We start from the raw sequence: 20,832 nt of genomic DNA, 5'->3' as shown, positions 1-20,832 counted from the left end.
CACCCGCCCTAAAGTTACATCTAGCTGTGACAGCCCCGAAGAGCGATCTGTAGGAAGAACATCCTTCTTCCCCTCTGCCTCTGAGCTGTTACTGCCGAAGGGTTTTCCTGGATGCTAGAGTCACGGTGCCTCATTCACTGCATCTTTCTCATCATGGGATAGAAAAACGTGACTGGTGTGCCTCCGTTAGGGTCTGCACGATTTTTCCTGCCATCTCCAAGAGTTTTAGATTCTTTTTTTTTTTTTCTCACTCTAAGCCTCTTCCTTCCTTCCCTTGACTCCCCTCCTGACTTTAGGGGTTTCAGGGCAGACATGTGATGGGGAAATGTTTCTCCTGGGGTCTTTACTGGGGAGTGCCTCCTGGAAATTCAGTTCTGTTGGCTGGGGGTGGGGTGGGGTGGGGGTGGTTCTCTTGTGAGTTTCATTCCTGTTAGATGATTCAGGCGTTGAAAAATACCAAAATCCTACAGCTGGCTCTTCTGAAGTTTCCAGCCGATAGGAGATGGGAAATGACTGTGAAGTAGTGTGACAACCTCTGTTGTTGCAGTAGCTACACGTTCCCGTGGGGACCAGAGGCTTGATTTTGTGGCAGTCCCCAGGACCAGGAAACTGAGGGTCACTTCTCTCATTTGGAAATTTAGGGCCATAGAAGAAAGTTCCCGATTTCATTCCAGGCTAGAGAGGAAATGTTGAGGCAATACTTGGGTCATTGGTGCCCACTTTTTTCTTAAATTTTCTTGCCACTGTTTCCCCCTGCCTCTCCAGTCCATCTGCCAAAGAGAAGGGGGGACGTTTGGGAGACGCCTCACTTTTTTTGAGTGCTCGTTGTGTGCCAGGAACTGTGCTCTGTGATGCCTTATTTAATCTTCACTACAAGCCTTCAGGGGAAGTATTCTTTGCCTATATTTTGAAACAGCATTCTTGGGATATAGTTTATATATCATACAATTCACCCATTTAATGTGTACCATTCAGTGGTTTTTAGTCTATTCCCAGGGTTGTGCAAACATCAGCACAGTTTTTAGAACGTTTTCATCGTCCCAGAAGGAACTCTATACTCCTGAGCTACCACCTCCTCCTCTCACCCCACGCCCATGCCCTCAGCCCTAAGCAACCCCTCATCTACTTTCATTCTCCATAGATTTCCTCCTGTTCTGGACATTTCATATGAATGGAATCATACAATATGTGCTCTTTTTGCCTTATTTTTACACACTGAAAGGTACAATGCCAGGTGTGTTCAGAGGTGAGGCAACCTGTCAGGGTACACACGGCTGGGGAAAAGCAGAGCTCTGACTGACCCTAGCCTTTCTAGAGCCTGAGGGAGGCAGAGGCCATTAGAATTGTCAAAAGAGCTGATCTGCAGGGTAAAGGGGAGGGGTAGTGCGTGGGGGTCCCGGTTACTTCCAACAGGGAGTTTGGGGTGTTCATCTCAGTCTTTCTTGTGACATTCTCCCCCCCTCCCCACCCTGTAGATGCCCCAAGAAAACCCAGCATAGACGGCTTCTCATCTGATTCCTGGCTGGAGATGGAGGAGGAGTCCTGTGAGCAGCAGCCCCAGGAGGAGGAGAAGGAGGGGGAGGGGGAGGAAGAGGAGGAGGGTGCAGATAAGACGCCCAAAGCTCCCACCGATGGCCCTGCCTCGCCCAGCAGCACCCCCTCCGAGGACCCGGAGGCCCCCGGGAAGAAGCCCAAAGCCCCTGCCATGCGGTTCCTCAAAAGGACTTTGTCGAATGAGTCAGAAGACAGCGTGAAGTCCACCACGGTGCCCATAGACTACCCCAAGACGCCCACCGGCTCTCCCGCCACCGAGGTCTCTGCCAAATGGACCCACCTCACTGAGTTTGAACTGAAGGGCCTGAAAGCTCTGGTGGAGAAACTTGAATCCCTCCCGGAGAACAAGAAGTGTGTTCCTGAGGGCATCGAGGACCCCCAGGCACTCCTGGAGGGTGTGAAGGTGGGCAGGGGGTCACCTTGGGCTGGGCAGCTGAGGAGGGCCGGGCAGGTTCCTGAGGTCAGCTCAGCTCCGGCGGGCTTGGTGCAGACTGTCCTGGGGGTACGTCCATGTGCGGAGAGGGGCCTTTGGTCTAAGCAAGCCCATCTAGGGTGTCCCAGCAGAGGCCACTGTTGAGACTTGCAGGGGGATCTCATGGTGGAAGCTGGCTCTGCAGTTGACAATGAACTTTCTCTCAGGACTTGTTGAAAATCTGAGGCTTCAAGGGAAGTAGGCGTTACTGCCTACAGTGCACCGGTGGTGCTGTTGTTGGGCCTGGGGACAGACTCCTCCATCCTGGTCAGGAAGACTTGCTGCTCTGGGCTGGCTTCCCCTGGAGCATGCTTCTGTTTCATGTGAGCAGGTTGTACATCCCGATTGTCTTGTAGGTAGCCAGTTAAGAGCCACCTGGCCACCCAGGATTCAGAGGTCTCCAAGTAGAGCCTAATTATTGAGCAAACTCATTGAGCACCAGCTGTGTTGGCCATGGGAGAACGGGAATCAGGCAGATAAAGAAAATCAGGAGGGAATTCCTTGGTGGTCCAGTGGTTAGGAATTGGTGCTTTCACTGCTGTGGCCCGGGTTCAATTCCTGGTTGAGAACTAACATCCTGCAAGCCGTGCAGTGTGGCCAAAAACAAACAAACAAAAAAGAAATTAGGAGACAGCGAATTGAGTGCCACAGTGTGTACCCAGGGCATGGGAGTGGTGTGAGGGGACACTTATTGGCCACACCAGGGGCCAGGGCTCTGGGACAGTTATGCAGTGAGGATTTGAGTTGGGCCTTAGAGACTGCGTAGGAGTCCTCCAGATGGGGAAGGATGTTCTAGGCAGAGTGCAAACGTGCAATGTATTTAAGAAACAGAAAATACATTGGGAGGCCTTGTCTTGTGGTAATCATAACATTTGTTGAAAGCTTAGCACCTGCCAGGTACCAGTGCTAGGGAAGTGGTAGGTACCCATATCATCTGCACTTAACCAATGATGAAGTAGACTTAGGGAGGTTAAGGGACATGCCTGAGGTGACAGAGCAGGTAGATAGTAGGGCTGGGATGAAGCCTCCAGAGTGCCTGTGTGGATATCACTACTTGAAACTAACTGTCTCCTGTCTCAGCATTGGTAAGGCTTTTTGATGTGAGGCCTCAGAGACATTTGGGCTTCCTTCTCCAATGTCTGATTCTCAGACATTGGAATCCAGCTGCCTGCTGCGGTTGGAAACTGAATTTGTCTCTTCTTTAATGGCTGCAGACTCAACCGAGGACTTAATTAGTTCATTTGTATATTTGTTTGTTTAGAAAACATTGTGTCAGGCCCTGGAATCTAGAAATATTAAGACTGTTCTGCTGCCCTTGAGGTGTTCAGTGATCAGGCACTGAACTCTTGGGGTCTAGTGGAGGGGAGACCTGGGGCCCAATCAGGTAGCTTAACAGGTACCACCAGCAGAGGGAACTGGTGTACAGGGTCTTTAATCCAGGTTATGTCTTACTTTATATAGCAGGTGTACCCACTATAGGTAACCACAAAATTAAAATCTTATAACTCTGGGAAATTGCCAGGTAAAAGAACTCTGTGGTCAATGTCCCCACAAAACAAATCTTTACTTTCAAATAGGTCTTTTTCATTGACTGTTTTGGAGGTTGCTGACCTCTCTTGAGAGTTTTGTGAAAATACGCTTATACACACAAAATTTTGTGTGCAATATCAGGGGGTCTTGGACTCCTGAGCCTATTCCTGGACCTCAGAATAAGAACCTCTAATCTTGTGGAATGGAGTTTTTGGGTTTCCTAAAGGAAATATTGGGTTTCCTAAAGGAAACCTTAGACTTCTGTCATGTGGCTACTTTTTTCTTCTAAGATTCTATAAAGTGAAAGCAAGCTATTTTCATCAACAATAAAATCACTAATAGCATTAAGTTTCCAAAATGTTGTAAATGAGTTAAAAAAAACCATTCATCTGAAGAGGAAATGTTGTTCTGTGCTTGTGAAGAGCCTTTTTTACTTTGTTATGTTTATGTGCAGTGTTCCTGGTTGGTCAGATTTCTTTCTAGGGATAGGACTCAGACCCTTGTATCCCTCACCTGTACCCACCTGATCGACCTCTGAGACTGGATTCAGCCTAGGCCTCGTGATGGTGTGAAGGAGGCCTAGGGTAGGGGCTTAGACAAATTTCAAGGATCCCAGTCTGCATCCTCCCCAACCGCCACCATGGGGTTCAGTGGCAGCTCATGATAATATGTGGTAATGAATCTCAATTACTGTCTGTTGTTGTAGATCTTTTTCATATATAAACTCATTTAAACCTCCTAGCAATCCTCTGTGGTACTTTTGTTACCCCCATTTTACAGATGAGAAAATTGAGGTACAGATAGGTTAAGTAACTTGCCCAAGGCCACACATACTGCTCGATGGGGGAGTCCATGCGCTCACACACTAGACTGCTTTTTTGGCCGCTATAGAGAAAGTGATTTTCTCTCTTCTCAGAGGTGACTCTGAATTTAGCGGGAAGGTAATAAGGTGACTGTTTGGACTTCCTTTACAGAACAAGCAACAGATCTGTTTGGTCCTGGGACTAAAGTTGTAAATTGGCAGTCCCAGGGCCAAATCCAGCCTCTAGGCATTGCATTTGGCCTGTATAGTATTGAACATATTTTTGTAATTACTTGCTAACATTAAAAAATCAGGAGAATAAATTAAAGAAAAGTCAAGAAAGTTATATAAAATATCCTGGCTATCCTGGCTCATGTTCCTGACTGGCTACAAGCAGCAGGAAGTGAGTAGCAGGTGATCTCATACACCCCAGTCCCCACCACTCCCTATTGTCTCCCTAATGTCTACTTACCATTTGGCTCACACATCTCTTTTTAGTATAATCTAACCATTTAGCTTACTTATTGAACTTACCTGTCTCCAGAGATATTTATGGTCTTGAGCCTTGTCTGAGGAGGGCCTTTTTCAGACTAAAGAGCTTATAAGCTGGGTGGACAGGTCTCCTTAGAGCCCCATGAAAATTGGAGCCTCTGCTAGCACCTCTGAGTGCTGTGTGGCCTGTATGGGGGAAGTGGACAACTCGTCTTTTCCAGAGTAGGTAGATAGAGCTACTTCCTTGCTCTCTGGCCAGGCCATTAGCCCCAGTCCCTCCCAGTCCCTGGAGACGCAGAGGAGATTTTGAACCCAAGACTGGCCTCTAGAGTGAGTGTTGTCCCAGAAGGCGAGCAGCTTCTTCCTGGCTGCACGCTTAGGTCCCTTTGTTCACTCTTCTCAGATGTTGGGGTTTCTTTTACACTGGCTGAGAACTAAAAGTCAGCTCAGGAATGTGGGTCCAAGACAGAATTCTTAGCCGATGCCCACTGCCTCCACTACCGTTGAGTGAGTTGTGTTTCTCACCAGTGGTGGTTCACCCTTGACGGTTGATCAGTTATGATCTTTGGCTTGTGTTGCAAAAAGATGATGTCTTTTTTCCTTCTCTCTCTTTCTCTGGGACCAGAGAGATTGCTGCTAATGGTGGCTCATGGTAACCAGAGCCCCTGGGATTAGAGACAGTCCCCAAAGTAAGTCAGTCTCCAGATGGCTAGGTTTTAGCTTTCATCAAAAACCTATTTTTTCCTTTCATTTGTAATGTATGGTTTTGGTTTTTTTAAAAAAAATATTTATTTATTTTTGGTTGCGTTGTGTCTTCATTGCTACGTGGGCTGTCTCTAGTTTTGGTGAGCGGAGGCTACTCTTCGTTGCGGTGCGCGGGCGTCTCATTGTGGAGGCTTCTCTTTGTTGCAGAGCACGGGCTCTGGGCATGCGGGCTCAGTAGTTGTGGCTCGCAGGCTCTAGAATGCAGGCTCAGTAGTCGTGGCGCACGGGCTTAGTTGCTCTGCAGCATGTGGGGTCTTCCCGGACCAGGGCTTGAACCTGTGTCCCCTGCATTGTCAGGCGGATTCTTTTGTTTTGTTTTGCGGTACGCGGGCCTCTCACTGCTGTGGCCTCTCCCGTTGCGGAGCACAGGCTCCGAACGCAGAGGCTCAGCGGCCGTGGCTCATGGGCCCAGCTGCTCCGCGGCATGTGCCCAGGGCACCGGGGCATGAACCCGTGTCTCCTGCCTCGGCAAGCGGACTCTCAACCACTGTGCCACCAGGGAAGCCCCTGTCAGGCAGATTCTTAACCACTGTACCACCAGGGAAGTCCCTATGTTTTTTAATTGCAGTAAATTATATACAGCATTTATCGTATTCATTAGTTAATTAATTATAGTTACCAGATCACCAGTTTAGAATCTTGAAGGAAGAAACATTTACCATTTTAACCATTTTAAAGTGTACGGTTTAATGGTATTAAGTACATTCACAATACTGTGCAACCACCACCTCTATCTAGTTCAGAACTTTTTCATCACCTGAGGCAGAACCTTGTACCCATCAGCAGTCTCCATTTCCCCCTCCCCCACAGTCTGCTTTCTGTCTTTATGGATTTACTGATTCTGGATATTTCATCTATTTAAGAGTTTTAAGTGTAGGGAGTTACCTGGTGGTCCAGTAGTTAGGATTCAGGGCTTTCACTGCTGTGGCTTGCGTTCAGTCCCTATTCGGGAACTGAGATCCTGCAAGCTGCGTGATGTGGCCAAAAGAAAAAAAAAAGTTTTAAGTGTAATGTTGTTAAATGATCAGTGTAAAAATAAATAAATAAATAAATAAACATTATAGGCTAGAGGATAGACAATGTCCCCTTCCTCAATTCTCACATCCTGGAAAATAACCTTTGTTAATCACTTACTGAATGTACTTCTGGAGCTTTCCCCTCACTCCCATGTACACAAACATATATAAATTTGTTTTAAATTAGTTCATACTTGCTTTTGTCCCTTAAAGCTTGCTTTTTTGTGTCTATTTCTATAGGTCTAGTTTACTCTTTTTTGTGGGCAGGACTTTTGAAAGTTGAGTTTTTCCTTGCAGCCATGCTAATGAGAATACCTCAGTGACCCTATGGTTTAAGCAAGACCAAGTGAGCTCAGTCGGACCTTGAAAACTTGACTGGGAGTGGGGGGGGGTCTTGATTTAGATTGAAGTCAAAATGACCATCTACTTTTTTGCTTTTTGACAGGAACGGAGATGCCAGCATCCTGTAAAAATCTAAGAAAGCCATTTCCTTCCCCATCTTTGTGAAACTCTTTGGGATTTGGCATTAAGGTGCCTTAAGTGACTCCCTTCTTTTAAGACAATTATTCTGTGGAGAGTGCAGGATACTGGCTTGTGCGTAATGGCAAAAACAAGAAATCAGGACACGAGAGATGCTTGAATTCAATTTCAGTTTCTGTTCTTAGCTATTTGCTGTGTGGCCTTGGGCAAGTCATACCACCTTTCTGTTTACCTGTATGTAAATCTAAGATATTAGACTAAATGTGCTTTGTCCTTTCAGGGATCAGATTCTGTTGGTTCCTTGGCCATTCTTAAGTGTATAACTGATTGAAATCTGAGTATTCTCACTGTAAAATGGGGATAATAACAGGGACCTAGGTCACTGAATTATTTTGTGGGACAATTGGGTAATGAACACTTAGCTCTCCTAGTAAGTCCTTGGAGAAAAATTAGGTATGCTTAGGTAATGGGCAAAGGAGAGTCAGACTGGCTTTGACCAGCTCCCCACCCTTCCCATGCTCTTTCACCACCTTTCAGCTTCCCCCATCCCTGTTTTAGGTTAGCGATTACCGTCTGTATTAGTTTCCTAAAGCTGCTGTAACAAAGTACCACAAACTGGCTTAAAACAACAGAAGTTTATTGTCTCAGAGTTCTGGAAGTCGGAAGTCTGAAATCAAGGCCATGCTCACTCTGAAGGCTCTGGGGGAGGATCTTTCCTTGTCTCTTCCAGTTTTTCTTGGTTGCTGGCAATCCTTGGAGCTCCTTGGCTTGTAGCTACAACCCTCCAGTCTCTGCCACAGTCTTTACATTGGCACTCTGTGTTGTCTGTGTGTTTCTGTGTGTCTTCTCTTCTCATAAAGATAATGTCTGGATTAGGGCCCACTCTAATCCAGTATGACCCATTTCCCAATAAGGTCACATTATGAGGTTTTAGATGCACTTGAATTTTGAGGGGCTCACTATTCAGTTCATTTTTTTCCCCTTTTATCTCTTGGATTGGCAATCATTAATCGGTGGACAAAGTAATTCCTAGTGAGATGGGAGTTACCCTGCATGCTGTCCCTCCTAGAGGAGTCTATACTTTCAGCTAGAACTCCAGAGAGCTGAGGCTCCTGATGGGAGGGTAGGAGGGCATGAGGCCATTTCTCTAATCATTTGTACATGACTTGAAAATAACCAGATGCATTACAAGGTTGTGAAGGCTTGGGCCTAAGTGCGCAGTGACCACCGAGATAGGAAGTGGGAGGGTCTTTGTCAGATATACATTTGCAAGGTGATTCTGCAGCTGTCCTTGTTAATTAAGATAATGCCAGGCTCTCTTTCCTATCATTCCATGCTCTTCTGGCTGCCAGAGTGTCAGCCAGGGGTGGAAATGCCAGCTCACTATAGACAGCCACCTTTCTTATTGCATGGAATTATGGGGCCTCACAGAATTATGGGACTGATGGAATTGTGAGGCCACATGGAATTGTGGGCCTGCATGGAATTATGGGGCTGCATGGAATTATGGGACTGCATAGAATTATGGGGCCACATAGGATTGTGGGTCTACATGGAATTATGGGGCTGTATGGAATTATGGGACTGCATAGAATTATGAGCCACATAGAATTGTGGGGCAGAATGGAATTAGGGGGCTGGAAGAGACAGTGAGGGACCACTGCTTTCAGATGTTACTTAAAAAAAAAACACAAAACCCACTAAAAAAGAGATCAATTGTATTGTTCTTTCATTAAAACCCAAATAGGAAAGAAAATAATGCTAAATTAAGAGTACATCACCCAAACAAGTGTTATCTTTTAAGACTAAAGGTTGTGGAGCCAGGCTGACTCCCCTGTACCATCCATTAACCAGCTGACTGCTCTGGGGGAATGCAGTAAAATGGGGATAGTAAGAATCATGCCTCATCGAATTAGTGAGGGGACGTGGATAAAGAAAGAAAGCCTTAGCACAGGGCCTTTAAGTGCTCAGTGAGCTAGAGCTGATATTATTTCAGACACCGTGGAGTGAGAACAGGCCCATTTAGGGTCAAGTGTGAGAGTCTGTGAAACCCATGACTGTGAAAGGAAGGTGTGTACAGCTTTTCTCCCTTGGGATCATCAGGTCTGGACCCCAGAACACACCTGCTTATCTAAGTTGCCCTTTCTGGGTCTTGCTCTTTTGCAAAACAGTGAGGCGTAGAGCCCAGACCTCCAGCACTGTCAGCTTTTTAAAAATCTTCACACCCCTCCTGCTTCAGAGGAGCCAAAAGGCGGGAAGCCAGTGGGAGGGCTGCAGCCTGGCTTTCTCACACCCTGAGGATGACCCAGAGCATAGAAAACAGGGAGCAACCAGATTCAGCCTGGCCAGGAGGGTCAGGCCTCCAGAATTCACCAAGGCTCTTCTACTGGGGGCTGCATGTAATATTGAGCCCTGTGTTTGGTATTTTTGCCGGGCTGTGAGTGGATAGAGGGTTGATACAGGGGTGAATCCTGTCACCTAAGGAGCCAAACAAGGTACGTGTTATTCTGAGTCTGCTGCTGGTACCACCTCAGGAGAACGAAGGAGAGCAGTGAGGGGCCAGAGATCTGAGTTCCAGACACCTGTGCAAACTCTAGACTTGAAAAGTGGGTGGGTTGATCCATGCCACTTGGGGTTCCTTTTAGCCTAAAACTGACTTCTGGGTCCCTGAATCACATTTTTATCCCCACTAGTTATATAGCTAAATCAGCTTTTAAACTGCCCTTCAAAATTAAATAAACTTAAAATTTTTTCCCTATGCTTAGAACTTGTTAAATGGATGAATTCTGCAAACAGAGGATGGGGACTGTGTATCCCAACAGGAAATATGGCATAAGCCAAAAGGGATCGGCTGACATTTGTTGAGCATTTTCCACATGCCAAACACCTTCCATGTATTATGTTGCTGGCAAGGTGGGGACTGTTATTATTCCATTTCTTAGATGGGAAACTGAGACTCAGAGAGATGTGACTCGCCCAAATCATGTAGCTAATAAGCTTTTTTTTTAAAAAAAAATTTTTATTTATTTTATTATTTCTTTTGGCTGCACCAGGTCTTAGTTGTGGCATGCGGGATCTTTAGTTGCAGCTTGCGAACCCTTAGTTGCAGCATGCATGCGAGATCTAGTTCCCTGACCAGGGATCGAACCCAGGCCCCCTGCATTGGGAGTGCGGAGTCTTACCCACTGGCCCACCTGGGGAATCCCGTTAATAAGCTTTTAATCATGATGCAGTATGGCAAGTGTGACTGCCATAACAAATGACCACAAACTTGGTGGACTGAAACAACAGAAATTTATTCTCTAACAGTTCCAGAGGCCAGAAGTCAGAAGTCAAGGTGTTGGCAGGGCTGTCCTCCCTTGGAAGGCTCTGGGGAGGATCCTCCCTTGTTCTTCCAGCTGCTGGGGGTTCCTGGTGTTCCTTAGCTTGTGGCTGTGTCACTCCAGTCTCTGCCTCTGTCTTCCCATGGCCTTCTTCCTTATGTCTGTTTGAATCTCCCTCTCCGTTCTCTTATAAAGACACCAGTCGTTGGATTTAGGGTGGACCCTAAATCCAGGATTATTTCATCTCGAGATTCTTAACTAATTATATCTGCAAAGCCTTTTTCCCCCCCCCGGAGTAAGGTCACATTCACAGGTACCAGGGATTAGGACTTGAACATAGCTTTTTTTTTTTTTAATCTTTTTTTTTTTTTTTTCTTGGCCACACCATGAGGCTTGTGGGTTCTTAGTTCCCCGACCAGGGGTTGAACCCGCAGTGAAAGCACGGAGTCCTAACCACTGGACTGCCAGGGAATTCCCTGAACATAGCTTTTTGCGAGACACAGTTCAGCCCAGTACAGATGGGTTTTTACAGGCAGGCACAAGATGGTTGGGCTGGAGTGGAGGCAGGGATCTTGGTAGACCTAAGGTGCATTGATGCCTGGTTGCAGGGGTCCTTACCTCTGGCCAGGAGGGACCCCTGAGACTGCTGGGTTCCCTACAACAGCAGCGCGAGCTGCTCTATGCCATGTTACTCTCCCTCTACTGGCCTGTGGTTGGTGATTCTTTCCTGATACCTGCTTCTGCTTTATTGTCACAGTGTTGGTATTTTTAGTCACAGTTATAGATGGAGTTTCTAATTATTAATGCCCCATTCTGGGGAGCAGTGGGGCCTGAATCCAGTGTTAACTGATAAAGCTCTTTGAGAGAAGTTGGCATAAGGAGGAGCAGAGGCCCAGCACATCCATTGTCTGTGGTTATCTTGTTAAGTCAAAAGCAGGGCAGTTTGCATCAGAAAGGGCCTGGTGGCCCCAGTCTTTCTCTTATAGAAAGCCTGCCCTATTCATTCCTACTCAGAAGGGTTGTATGGTATAACCCAGAGTGCTGGGCTGTTACAGGCACCCAGGCTTCCTAGTCTCTGCTTCCAAGAGCCCCAGGGAGTGTATAAATGCTAGCAGAGCCCAGGGAAGACAGTGACAAGATTCCCTCCCTTCAGCACAATTTATTTCTCAGAGAGAAAATCTCCAATTAGAATAATCTCCTTTTCCTGCAGCCTGTCACATACAGAAGAAAAATACTTCCCTGTGGGCCAGAGGCCAGAGTGCCCCCTGGTGGCCACTGACAGCCACACATGGAGAGGAACTCTGCTTCCTTCAGGAAGTGTGTGTATGAGCTCCGAGACTCAAGGATACTTGGCGAGGTCTCTATTAATTTTAATTATTATTTATCATTATGTATTAATTATTAATAATACTTATGCCTTCAGTAATAGTTTTTTAAGGGTTTTTTAAAAATTTAATTAATTTATTTTGGCTGTGTTGGGTCTTCGTTGCTGCGCACGGGTTTTTTATTGAGGTGGCTTCTCTTGTTGTGGAGCACAGGCTCTAGGCACGCGGGCTTCAGTAGTTGTGGTGCACGGGCTTAGTTGCTCCGCGGCATGTGGGATCTTCCCAGACCAGGGCTTGAACCCGTGTCCCCTGCATTGGCAGGCGGATTCTTAACAACTGCACCACCAGGGAAGTCCCCAGTAATAGCTTTTTTAACCAGCCATTCCTCTAAAGAGGCCTTACTTCAATGCTTGTGAGTTACTGACACCAACTCTGATACTGAAATGACAGGAAATCTTGAGACAATTCAGAAGGAAACTCAAAGCAAACCAAGGCAAGTGGGCATTATTTTCAGTCACATGCAGAGCAGTGTTTGTAAACTGGTCACCCATGGCCCAGGCCAGCCCACAGATATATGTGGCTCACAGTGTTTTTTTTTGAAATTTTCAGTCAGTTGCCAACATTTGAAATTGGAGAGATTTTGTTTTATTTTATTTTTAAGATTTTTTTTTGATGTGGACCATTTTTAAAGTCTTTATTGAATTTGTTACAATATTGCTTCTGGTTTTTTTTTATGTTTTGGTGTTTTGGCTGCGTGGCATGTGGGATCTTAGCTCCCCGACCAGGGATCGAACTTGCACTTCCTGCATTGGAAGGTGAAGTCTTAACCACTGGACCACCAGGGAAGTCCTGAAATTGGAGAGATTTTAAATAAAACTCTGTATCTTTGATTTCTTCTGAAAAACCAGAGATCTGGTAGGGTTCATTTCCACAGGAGATTAATAAGTTGAAATTGAGAAGCATTTGCCATCTTTAAACTGGGCACGTGGTCTCTAGTTTGCCATACGCTGCACTACTGTCTATCACTCTAAGAGTCCATTTATATTTTCCTGCTTGGTTCCTGGAGGCATTTGAGTTTGTTACCCCCCAGCATAGAGTTTGAGATTGGGATAAGGGGGCAGAAAATCCTGTGGAAGTCCTCTGCCCCCCAACCATAGGGTAAGATATATGTATATAGCTTTGGCTAGACATGGAGCATCTTCCTGAAAAGCTTTTTTCTTAATGATTGGTGTGTGTCGGGGGCAGGAAACATTATTTTTAGAAGGAAACAAACCCTGATGTATTGTGGAAGAGGGTGTGAAATTCATATGGGTTATTAAGAACTATGAAATGTCAACAAAATTTCATTCCTGTGCAGGCCCACTTTGGTCACACGAGCCTCTTCTGTGATGGGGGGGGAATGTTTCAGAAAGGCTTTATAAAGGTGTTAGTGGCTGAATGGTGTTAGTTAGTCCCTCTGTCTGTTTTGCAAGGAATAGGTGGGGATGATTCACTTCTGTATTTGTGAGTCGAATGGTAAATATGAGCCCAGATTGTCTCTTGGGTGTCTTTTTTTTTTTTTTTAAATTATTTATTTATCATTTTTGGCTGCATCGGGTCTTAGTTTCGGCAAGTGGGCTCTTTGTTGTGGCGCGGGCTCTTCGTTGCAGCACACGGGCTTCTCTCTAGTTGTGATGCACGGATTCCAGAGCACATGGGCTCTGTAGTTGGGCACGCAGGCTCTCTAGTTGAGGCACGCAGGCTTAGTCGCCACGCAGCATGTGAGATCTTAGTTCCCTGACCAGGGAGCGAATCTGCATCCCCTGCACTGGAAGCCAGATTCTTTTTTTTTTTTTTTTAAATAAATTTATTTTATTTATTTATTTTTGATTGTGTTGGGTCTTCGCTGGGCGTGGGGGCTTTCTCTAGTTGCAGCGAACGGGGGCTACTCTTTGATGCGGTGCGCGAGCTTCTCATTGCGGTGGCTTCTCTTGTTGCAGAGCACGGGCTCTAGGCACTCGGGCTTCAGTAGTTGTGGCACACGGCCTCAGTAGTTGTGGCACGCGGGCTCTAGAGCGCAGGCTCAGTAGTTGTGGTGCGTGGGCTTAGTTGCTCCATGGCATGTGGGATCTTCCTGGACCAGGGCTCGGACCGTGTCCCCTGCACTGGCAGGCAGATTCTTAACCACTGTGCCACCAGGGAAGCCCAAGGAAGGCGAATTCTTTACCACTGGACCACCTGGGAAGTCTCCTAGGTATCTTTTTAATAGTGGGGTAGGGATCAGTTGGAGACATTGCTGACATGGTTTCCTGAGGCTTTATCACTCAGTGTTACTGGTTAGGTTCGTTGTCAGATGGACCAGGTCAATGCCAGTTTTCACCCACCTCTCAGCTGTGTGACCTTGGACTATATCACTGAACCTCTCTGAATTTTACTTTCTGCTTTTGTGAAATGGGGAGAATCAGCCCTACCCCACAGATAGGATTATTTTAATGTCTAGAGCAAGCACTCAACAAATGTTCCTAAGAATGGTCATAAAATCACATCCAGCTTCATAGCCTACAATCAAGGTGTAGATGTCACTGTTCTGCTCCCAGGACACACAATAGGAAGCTGTGGCTTACCCGAGGTGACGCCGGTTGTAAGTTGTAGAACCTGAACCCAGATCTTCTGAGTCTAGAACTAGTGTTGTCCCAGGCAAAACAGCAGAAGTTTAACTAGTGAGATAGTATGTCCCCAATCTGTACTTTCTGGAACCTCTGAATCCATTCGTTAGGGAGGGACTGCCTTGCCCCACTCCTTTCTCCCCTTTTTAAAAATTGTGGTAAGATATACATAACATAAAATTTAGCATTTTAACCACCTTTAAGTGTTCAGTTCAGTGTCATTAAGTACATTTACATTGTTGTAGAACCATCACCATCCATCTCCAGAACTTTTTCATCTTCCCAAACTAAAACTCTGTATTCAGAAAAAAAATAAAATAAAGAAGTAAAAACACAAACAAGAAAAGCCCCTCTATATCCATTAAATAATAACTCCCCATTTCTCCCCTCCTCCAGCCCAGCAGGCACCCTTCTACTTTCCGCTTGTATGAATATACTGCTTTAGGGACCTCATATAAGTGGAATCATATGGTACTTGTCCTTTTGTGTCAGGCTTATTTCACTGAGCGTAATGTCCTCTAGGTTTATCCACGTTATAGCATGTGACAGAATTTCCTTCCTTTTTCAGGCCAAATAATATTCCATGGTATGTATATTATACATATTATTTATCCATTCATCCATCGGTGGACACTTGAGTTGTTTCTACCGTTTGGCTGGTTTTTGTTTTTCTTTTAATTTTTTTTGATGTGGACCATTTTTAATGTCTTTATTGAACTTGTTACATTATTGCTTCTGTTTTATGTTTTGGTCTTTTGGCCATGAGGCATGCGGGATCTTAGCTCCTTAACCAGGGATCGAACCCACACCCCCTGCACTGGAAGGTGAAATCTTAACCGCCGGACCACCAGGGAAGTGCCCTGTTTTGCTGCTGTGAACAGTGTTGATATGAACACGGCTCCCTTCCCTTTTTCAGAGATGGGCCGAATGATGCAGTCGTTAAAGAGTCTTCACCCCTTACTGGCGGAGTGGTCTTGGACAATTTCCTTCATCCCTTAAGCCCTGCTTTTCTCATCTGCACTGTGGAAATGATGATAGTTCATCCCACAGGGTGGTCAGGAGGATTGGGTGAGAGCGTAGATATGAAATATTTAGTACGGTACCGGCCACAAAGCAAGCACTCAGTACTTCTTACTCTCATACGTTCATTCAACAGAACATGTGCCTGCTCTCCTCCTGACGTTGACAGTTACCCCTCACCTGGCTAGTCTCACCTACCCCGAGTGGTGACCAGGTGGGTAGAGGGCCGTGGGAATGACCCACTCAAGTGCAAGTTGTGAGAGGTACAATGTCCGCAGTGCATGTGAAAACAATAATGAAAGAACAAAGCTGATAAAAAGTTGGTTTGATTTTGTCATCATCAGGAACTGGCAATTCTAAACAATGTCAGTGATGAAATATTTCTTCCTCCAGGCACGATCCAGGGAGCGATCGTTGCCAATGCTCCCAGCCTTTGGTTGCCTCATACACTCCATGTGAATTCCACACCTGAGTTGCATTTTGTCTGTATACTTGTTTCCTTTCTGTTGTATTTCTTTTTTTTTTTTTGCGGTACGCGGACCTCTCACTGTTGTGGCCTCTTTCCTTGCGGAGCACAGGCTCCGGACGCGCAGGCTCAGCGGCCATGGCTCACGGCCCCAGCCGCTCCGCGGCACGTGGGATCTTCCCGGACCGGGGCAGGAACCCGCGTCCCCTGCATCAGCAGGTGGACTCTCAACCACTGTGCCACCAGGGAAGCCCTGTATTTCTTTTAAAATATGCTGCATAGGTGTTAGAAAAATTGGCAACCTAACAATCCTGTTTTCCTTTATTGTAGCTGTTTCTACTGTCTGATAGGCATTTTAAAAATTATTTTTTATTAATAGACTTTATGTTTTAAAACAGTTTTATATTTTCAGAAAAATTCTACAGATAGTACAGAGTTTCCACATAACCCCCACACTCAGTTTCCCCTGTTATTAACATCCTATGATAATAGCATGCATTTATTACTTTTTTTATATATATATATAAATTTATTTATTTATTTATTTTTCGCTGCATTGGGTCTTCGTTACTCTGCATGGGCTTTATCTAGTTGTGGTGAGCGGGGGCTACTCTTCGTTGTGGTGTGTGGGCTTCTCATTGCGGTGGCTTCTCTTACTGCGGAGCAGGGCTCTAGCGCGCAAGCTTCAGTAGTTGTGGCACTTGAGCTCAGTAGTTGTGGCTCACGGGCTCTAGAGCGCAGGCTCAGTAGTTGTGGCGCATGGGCTTAGTTGCTCTGCGGTATGTGGGATCTTCCCAGATCGAACCCGTGTCCCCTGCATTGGCAGGCAGATTCTTAACTACTGCACCATTAGGGAAGGCCCTGCGTTTGTTACTTCTAATGAACCAATACTGATACATTATTGTTAACTAAAGGCTATCGTTTATTCACATTTCCTCAATTTTTACCTAATGTCCTTTCTTCCTCCTTTTGTCTGTGATAGTTTCTCAGAGTTTGCTTGTTTTTGTCTCCCTGGACAGATTTAAGGTGTACGGGTTAGGCATTTTGTAGAGTCCCTCTTCGGGGATTTGTGGCTTTATTTATTTATTTATTTAAGTTATTTACTGGAGACTTACTGTAGGTTAGTCATTGTGGGAAGCTGGGGATATGGCAGTGAACCAAGACATTTTATAGATAGCATTTATAAATCATTGACATTGACTCTGGGACTTGGAGAAGGTTGTACATGCTGAGAATTGAACCCAGGCACCCCCAGAGGCCAAACTGTTGACCACGGTGTTGTTGGCCCCCTTCTGTGGGGAGAGGAAGGAGTTGTTCAGGTGGGTTTGAGGTAATAGGCACGTTTTAAAAAATTTTATTTATTTATTTTAAAAAATTATTTATTTTACTTTTTATTTTTACGTATTTATTTTTTGCTGCCGCACAGCTTGTGGGATCTTAGTTCCCTGACCAGGGATCAAGCCCGTGCCACCTGCAGTGGATGTGTGGAGTCTTAACCACTGGACCGCCAGGGAAGTCCCAACATTTTGAAAAATCGGGCAACCAAATGATGATCATAAAAGTAGGAAAATAAGTAGATAAGTTAGAAGTGAGTTAGATTCTTTCTGGTGAAGATTTGGGAAAGTGAGTTAAAATCATCTTCACCTACCTTTATCTTCTGAGCTCTTCTGCTCTTCCTGTTAAGTGCTACTGTGCAACTTACTCTGTTCTTAAATGTCTCTGCAGGAATGTTTTGTACAATCCAAAAATTAATGGTCGAGGTAGGCCAGTAACGAATAGGCCAGTAACACATCTGTGTCCATCCCTAAACACCTTTTTATGGCATGCTGTGGGTGCAGCCAAAAAACCCATGTGTGACATGGTCATGCGGCAGGTAGTCTGGTGCCAGAGAGCAGGGTTCAGGGGCTCTGTCCTCCTGGTCTGGGGCGGCATCAAAGTCCTTTGAGCATTTCTGAACCTTGGTTGCCTCACCAATAAGTTAGGGATGATTCAGTGGAGTGACATCTTACACCTTGATGAGATTCTAAAGTTAGCAGCACACAAGGCCAAAATCTGGTAGAGTCAGGATTACCCTGAAAAACCTTGAAACCACCCACAAAGGAGTGAACACCAAGTGCCTGTGTGGGAGACCCTCACACAGTCTGGCAGTATGTCCATCACAGCCCATTTTTCTGCCAGCACATGGCTAGCAGACTCCAAGCTTAGTCAGAACAGATTGAGTATCTACTTGTGTTTAGGGCCCTTGATACAAAAAACAATGACATGTCTTTACACACCAGGATGAGAATACACATGGCTTGCCGACTGATGGAAAACCAGAGGCAGGGCTCATGGGTGAGACCTCGTGGTTGCTTTTGTTTCTCTGAGTACGTAGCTGAATTGTGTACATTAGAGGATCAGTTGGGTCACTGCCCAGCCCCCTCCGAGAGGACTTGGTAAGGATTAAATGAGGTTGGGTCCATGAGAGTCCCTGGAGCTCTGGACCAATGTTTGGTGTCAAAAGTATGATCAGTGAGTGATACATTCATGCAAGTCATAGGGAGGTATGTGATTTGCTTTTAAAAATTTTTTTGGAGAAGGGGATGTTCTGTGTTTTGTGGATGCTGGGGAAGCCTGGCTGCTTGGTTTCTATTGAGTGTGTGGGTATTGGTGGAGTTGGGGGGACAGGCAGTGACTCTGCAGAGACTCTGCTGGGTAAGGTGCAGCCTTCAGCCCCCTTCAGAGACATCCCCTCTACCCTAGGCTAATATGGCTGCTTTGTTTCACCACAGAATGTCCTGAAGGAGCACGCGGATGACGACCCCAGTCTGGCCATCACTGGGGTTCCCGTAGTCACTTGGCCAAAGAAGACTCCAAAGGTAAGACACAGATCGCTCACAGCTGGGAGACCATAAATCCATTGCTTTTTCACATCTCCTGTAAGATGAATGTTGGCAGCCTTTCAGGGGAAATTCCTGGGAGAGGGCACCCCATTTAAGATGAATGGTGTTGATGAGTTGTTCATTGCAACTTTTTTTTTTTAAAACGGATCATTTTCCCTAGCTGTGGAAACTGCAGGCACTGCCCCCTGGTGGTCACTCAGAAAACTGGGGAAGTGATGCCTCACCTTTCTTCCTTTCCTCCCCTCCTTTCTTCTATATTTCCTTCCCTTGACCTCTAGCTGCTTTTTGGGCTGTTTTCTCCTCTTCTGAAAGTAGTTTTTTTCTCTTTCTAAATGGGTTGATGCTGGGGAATTCCCTGGCGGTCCAGTGGTTAGGACTCCGCGCTTCCACTGCAGGGGGCACGGGTTCGATCCCTGGTAGGGGAACTAAAATCCCACATGCCTTGCAGTGTGGCCAAAAAAAGAAAACAGGGTTGATGCTCACCATGAAAAATTTGATCAAACAGGAAAGGACAAAGATGCTGGGAAGAATAGTAGTGACGTTACTGAGAACTTACCAGGGGCAGGTTGCCTTGCTTAGTGCTCTGCATCCCCTGTCTTATTTAGACTCCAGCAATCCTGTGGGATAGACACTTGTGATTTCTTTTATAGATGAGGAAACTGAAGCTTAAAAAGACGAAGTTACTTGTTAGGTTACTTGGCAGAGCCAAGGATGCAAAGGTCAGTCTAACAGCAGAGACCAAACTTTCAACCAGTGCCCTACCTCGGCTGCACCACTTTCTTGAGCAAGTTATATAAGCTCCCAGAACCTTACTTTCCTCATTTGTAAAAAGGGGTTATACCAGTACGTACTTCAAATGGTCATTGTGAGGACTAAACAAGATAAGGCATGCAGAGTCCGTAGGACAAGGGCTGATTCATGGTAAGTGCTCTAAGTGTCAGTTGTAACCTAAGCAGCCTTCCTGTTGATGGGTATTTTGCTAATTTCTGATTTTTTTACTATTATAAAAAACACTGAGAGGAACTTTCTAGATCTCTACTGTCCAAAAGGGTAGCCACTAGTCATATGTTGCTATTGAGCACTTGAAATAAGGCAAGCCCAAATTGAGAGGTGCTGTCAGTATAATATACACAATAGATTTCAAAGACTTAGTACAAAAAAGAACAGTGCACAATACCAATTTAATTTATTTTTTATATTGATTGCCTGTTGAAATTAGGGTTGCCAGATTTGAAAAGGAAGCCCATTTAAATTTGAATTTCAGGGCTTCCCTGGTCTTGCAATGGTTAAGAATCCGCCTGCCAATGCAGGGGACACGGTTTGAGCCCTGGTCCGGGAAGATCCCACATGCTGCAGAGCAACTAAACTCGTGCACCACAACTACTGAGTCTGCGCTCTAGAGCCCACGAGCCACAACTACTGAACCCACGTGCCACAACTACTGAAGTCCGTTTGCCTAGAGCCTGTGCTCTGCAACAAGAGAAGCCACGACAGTGAGAAGTCTGCGCACTGCAACGAAGAGTAGCCCCCACTCGCTGTAACTAGAGAAAGCCCCCGCGCGGCAACAAAGACCCAACACAGGCATAAAATAAATAAATAATAAATAAATTTATTAATTAATTTGAATTTCAGATAAACAGCAGATACCTTTTTTTACTATAAGTATATCCCATATAGTGCACGTGATATACTTATGCTAAAAAGAGTTTTTGTTCTTTATCTGAAATGTAATGGGGCATGCTGTATTTTTATTTGCTAAATCTGGCAACCCTAGTTGAAATGATCAAATTTTGGATATATTAAACAAAATGGATTATTAATATTCACTTCACCTGTTTCTTTTTACCTAGTAAAATGTGGCTTCAAAAAAATTTTAAAGTACATATGTGGCTCACATTATATTTCTATAGGACAGTGGTGTTCTGGGTTATTCATTTCACTTTTGTTTGATTATCTTCTTAGGGTATATTCTTTTTCTTGGCCACGCTGTGCGGCTTGTGGGATCTTAGTTCTCTGACAAGGGATTGAACCCGGGGCCACGGCAGTGACAGCACCGAGTT

At 45.4% G+C, this 20,832-nt stretch overlaps 1 protein-coding gene across 9 annotated transcripts in view; it reads left to right on the top strand.

The window, feature by feature from the left end:
• Nucleotides 1–20,832, top strand: part of KDM2B (lysine demethylase 2B) — a 122,283-nt gene that overhangs the window by 51,913 nt on the left and 49,538 nt on the right. For all 9 annotated transcript variants that reach the window (XM_060311181.1, XM_060311178.1, XM_060311182.1 and 6 more), the window contains 2 exons: nt 1,476–1,957; nt 18,662–18,748. In XM_060311181.1, coding sequence (XP_060167164.1) covers nt 1,476–1,957; nt 18,662–18,748 — 569 coding nt within the window. The remainder of the gene's footprint in view (nt 1–1,475; nt 1,958–18,661; nt 18,749–20,832) is intronic.

This window comes from Globicephala melas, chromosome 13 (assembly GCF_963455315.2).
Source record: "Globicephala melas chromosome 13, mGloMel1.2, whole genome shotgun sequence".
Lineage (NCBI taxonomy): Eukaryota > Metazoa > Chordata > Mammalia > Artiodactyla > Delphinidae > Globicephala > Globicephala melas.
The sequence above is the reverse complement of the archived record's forward strand: the minus strand, read 5'-3'. Positions and strand labels throughout refer to the sequence as shown.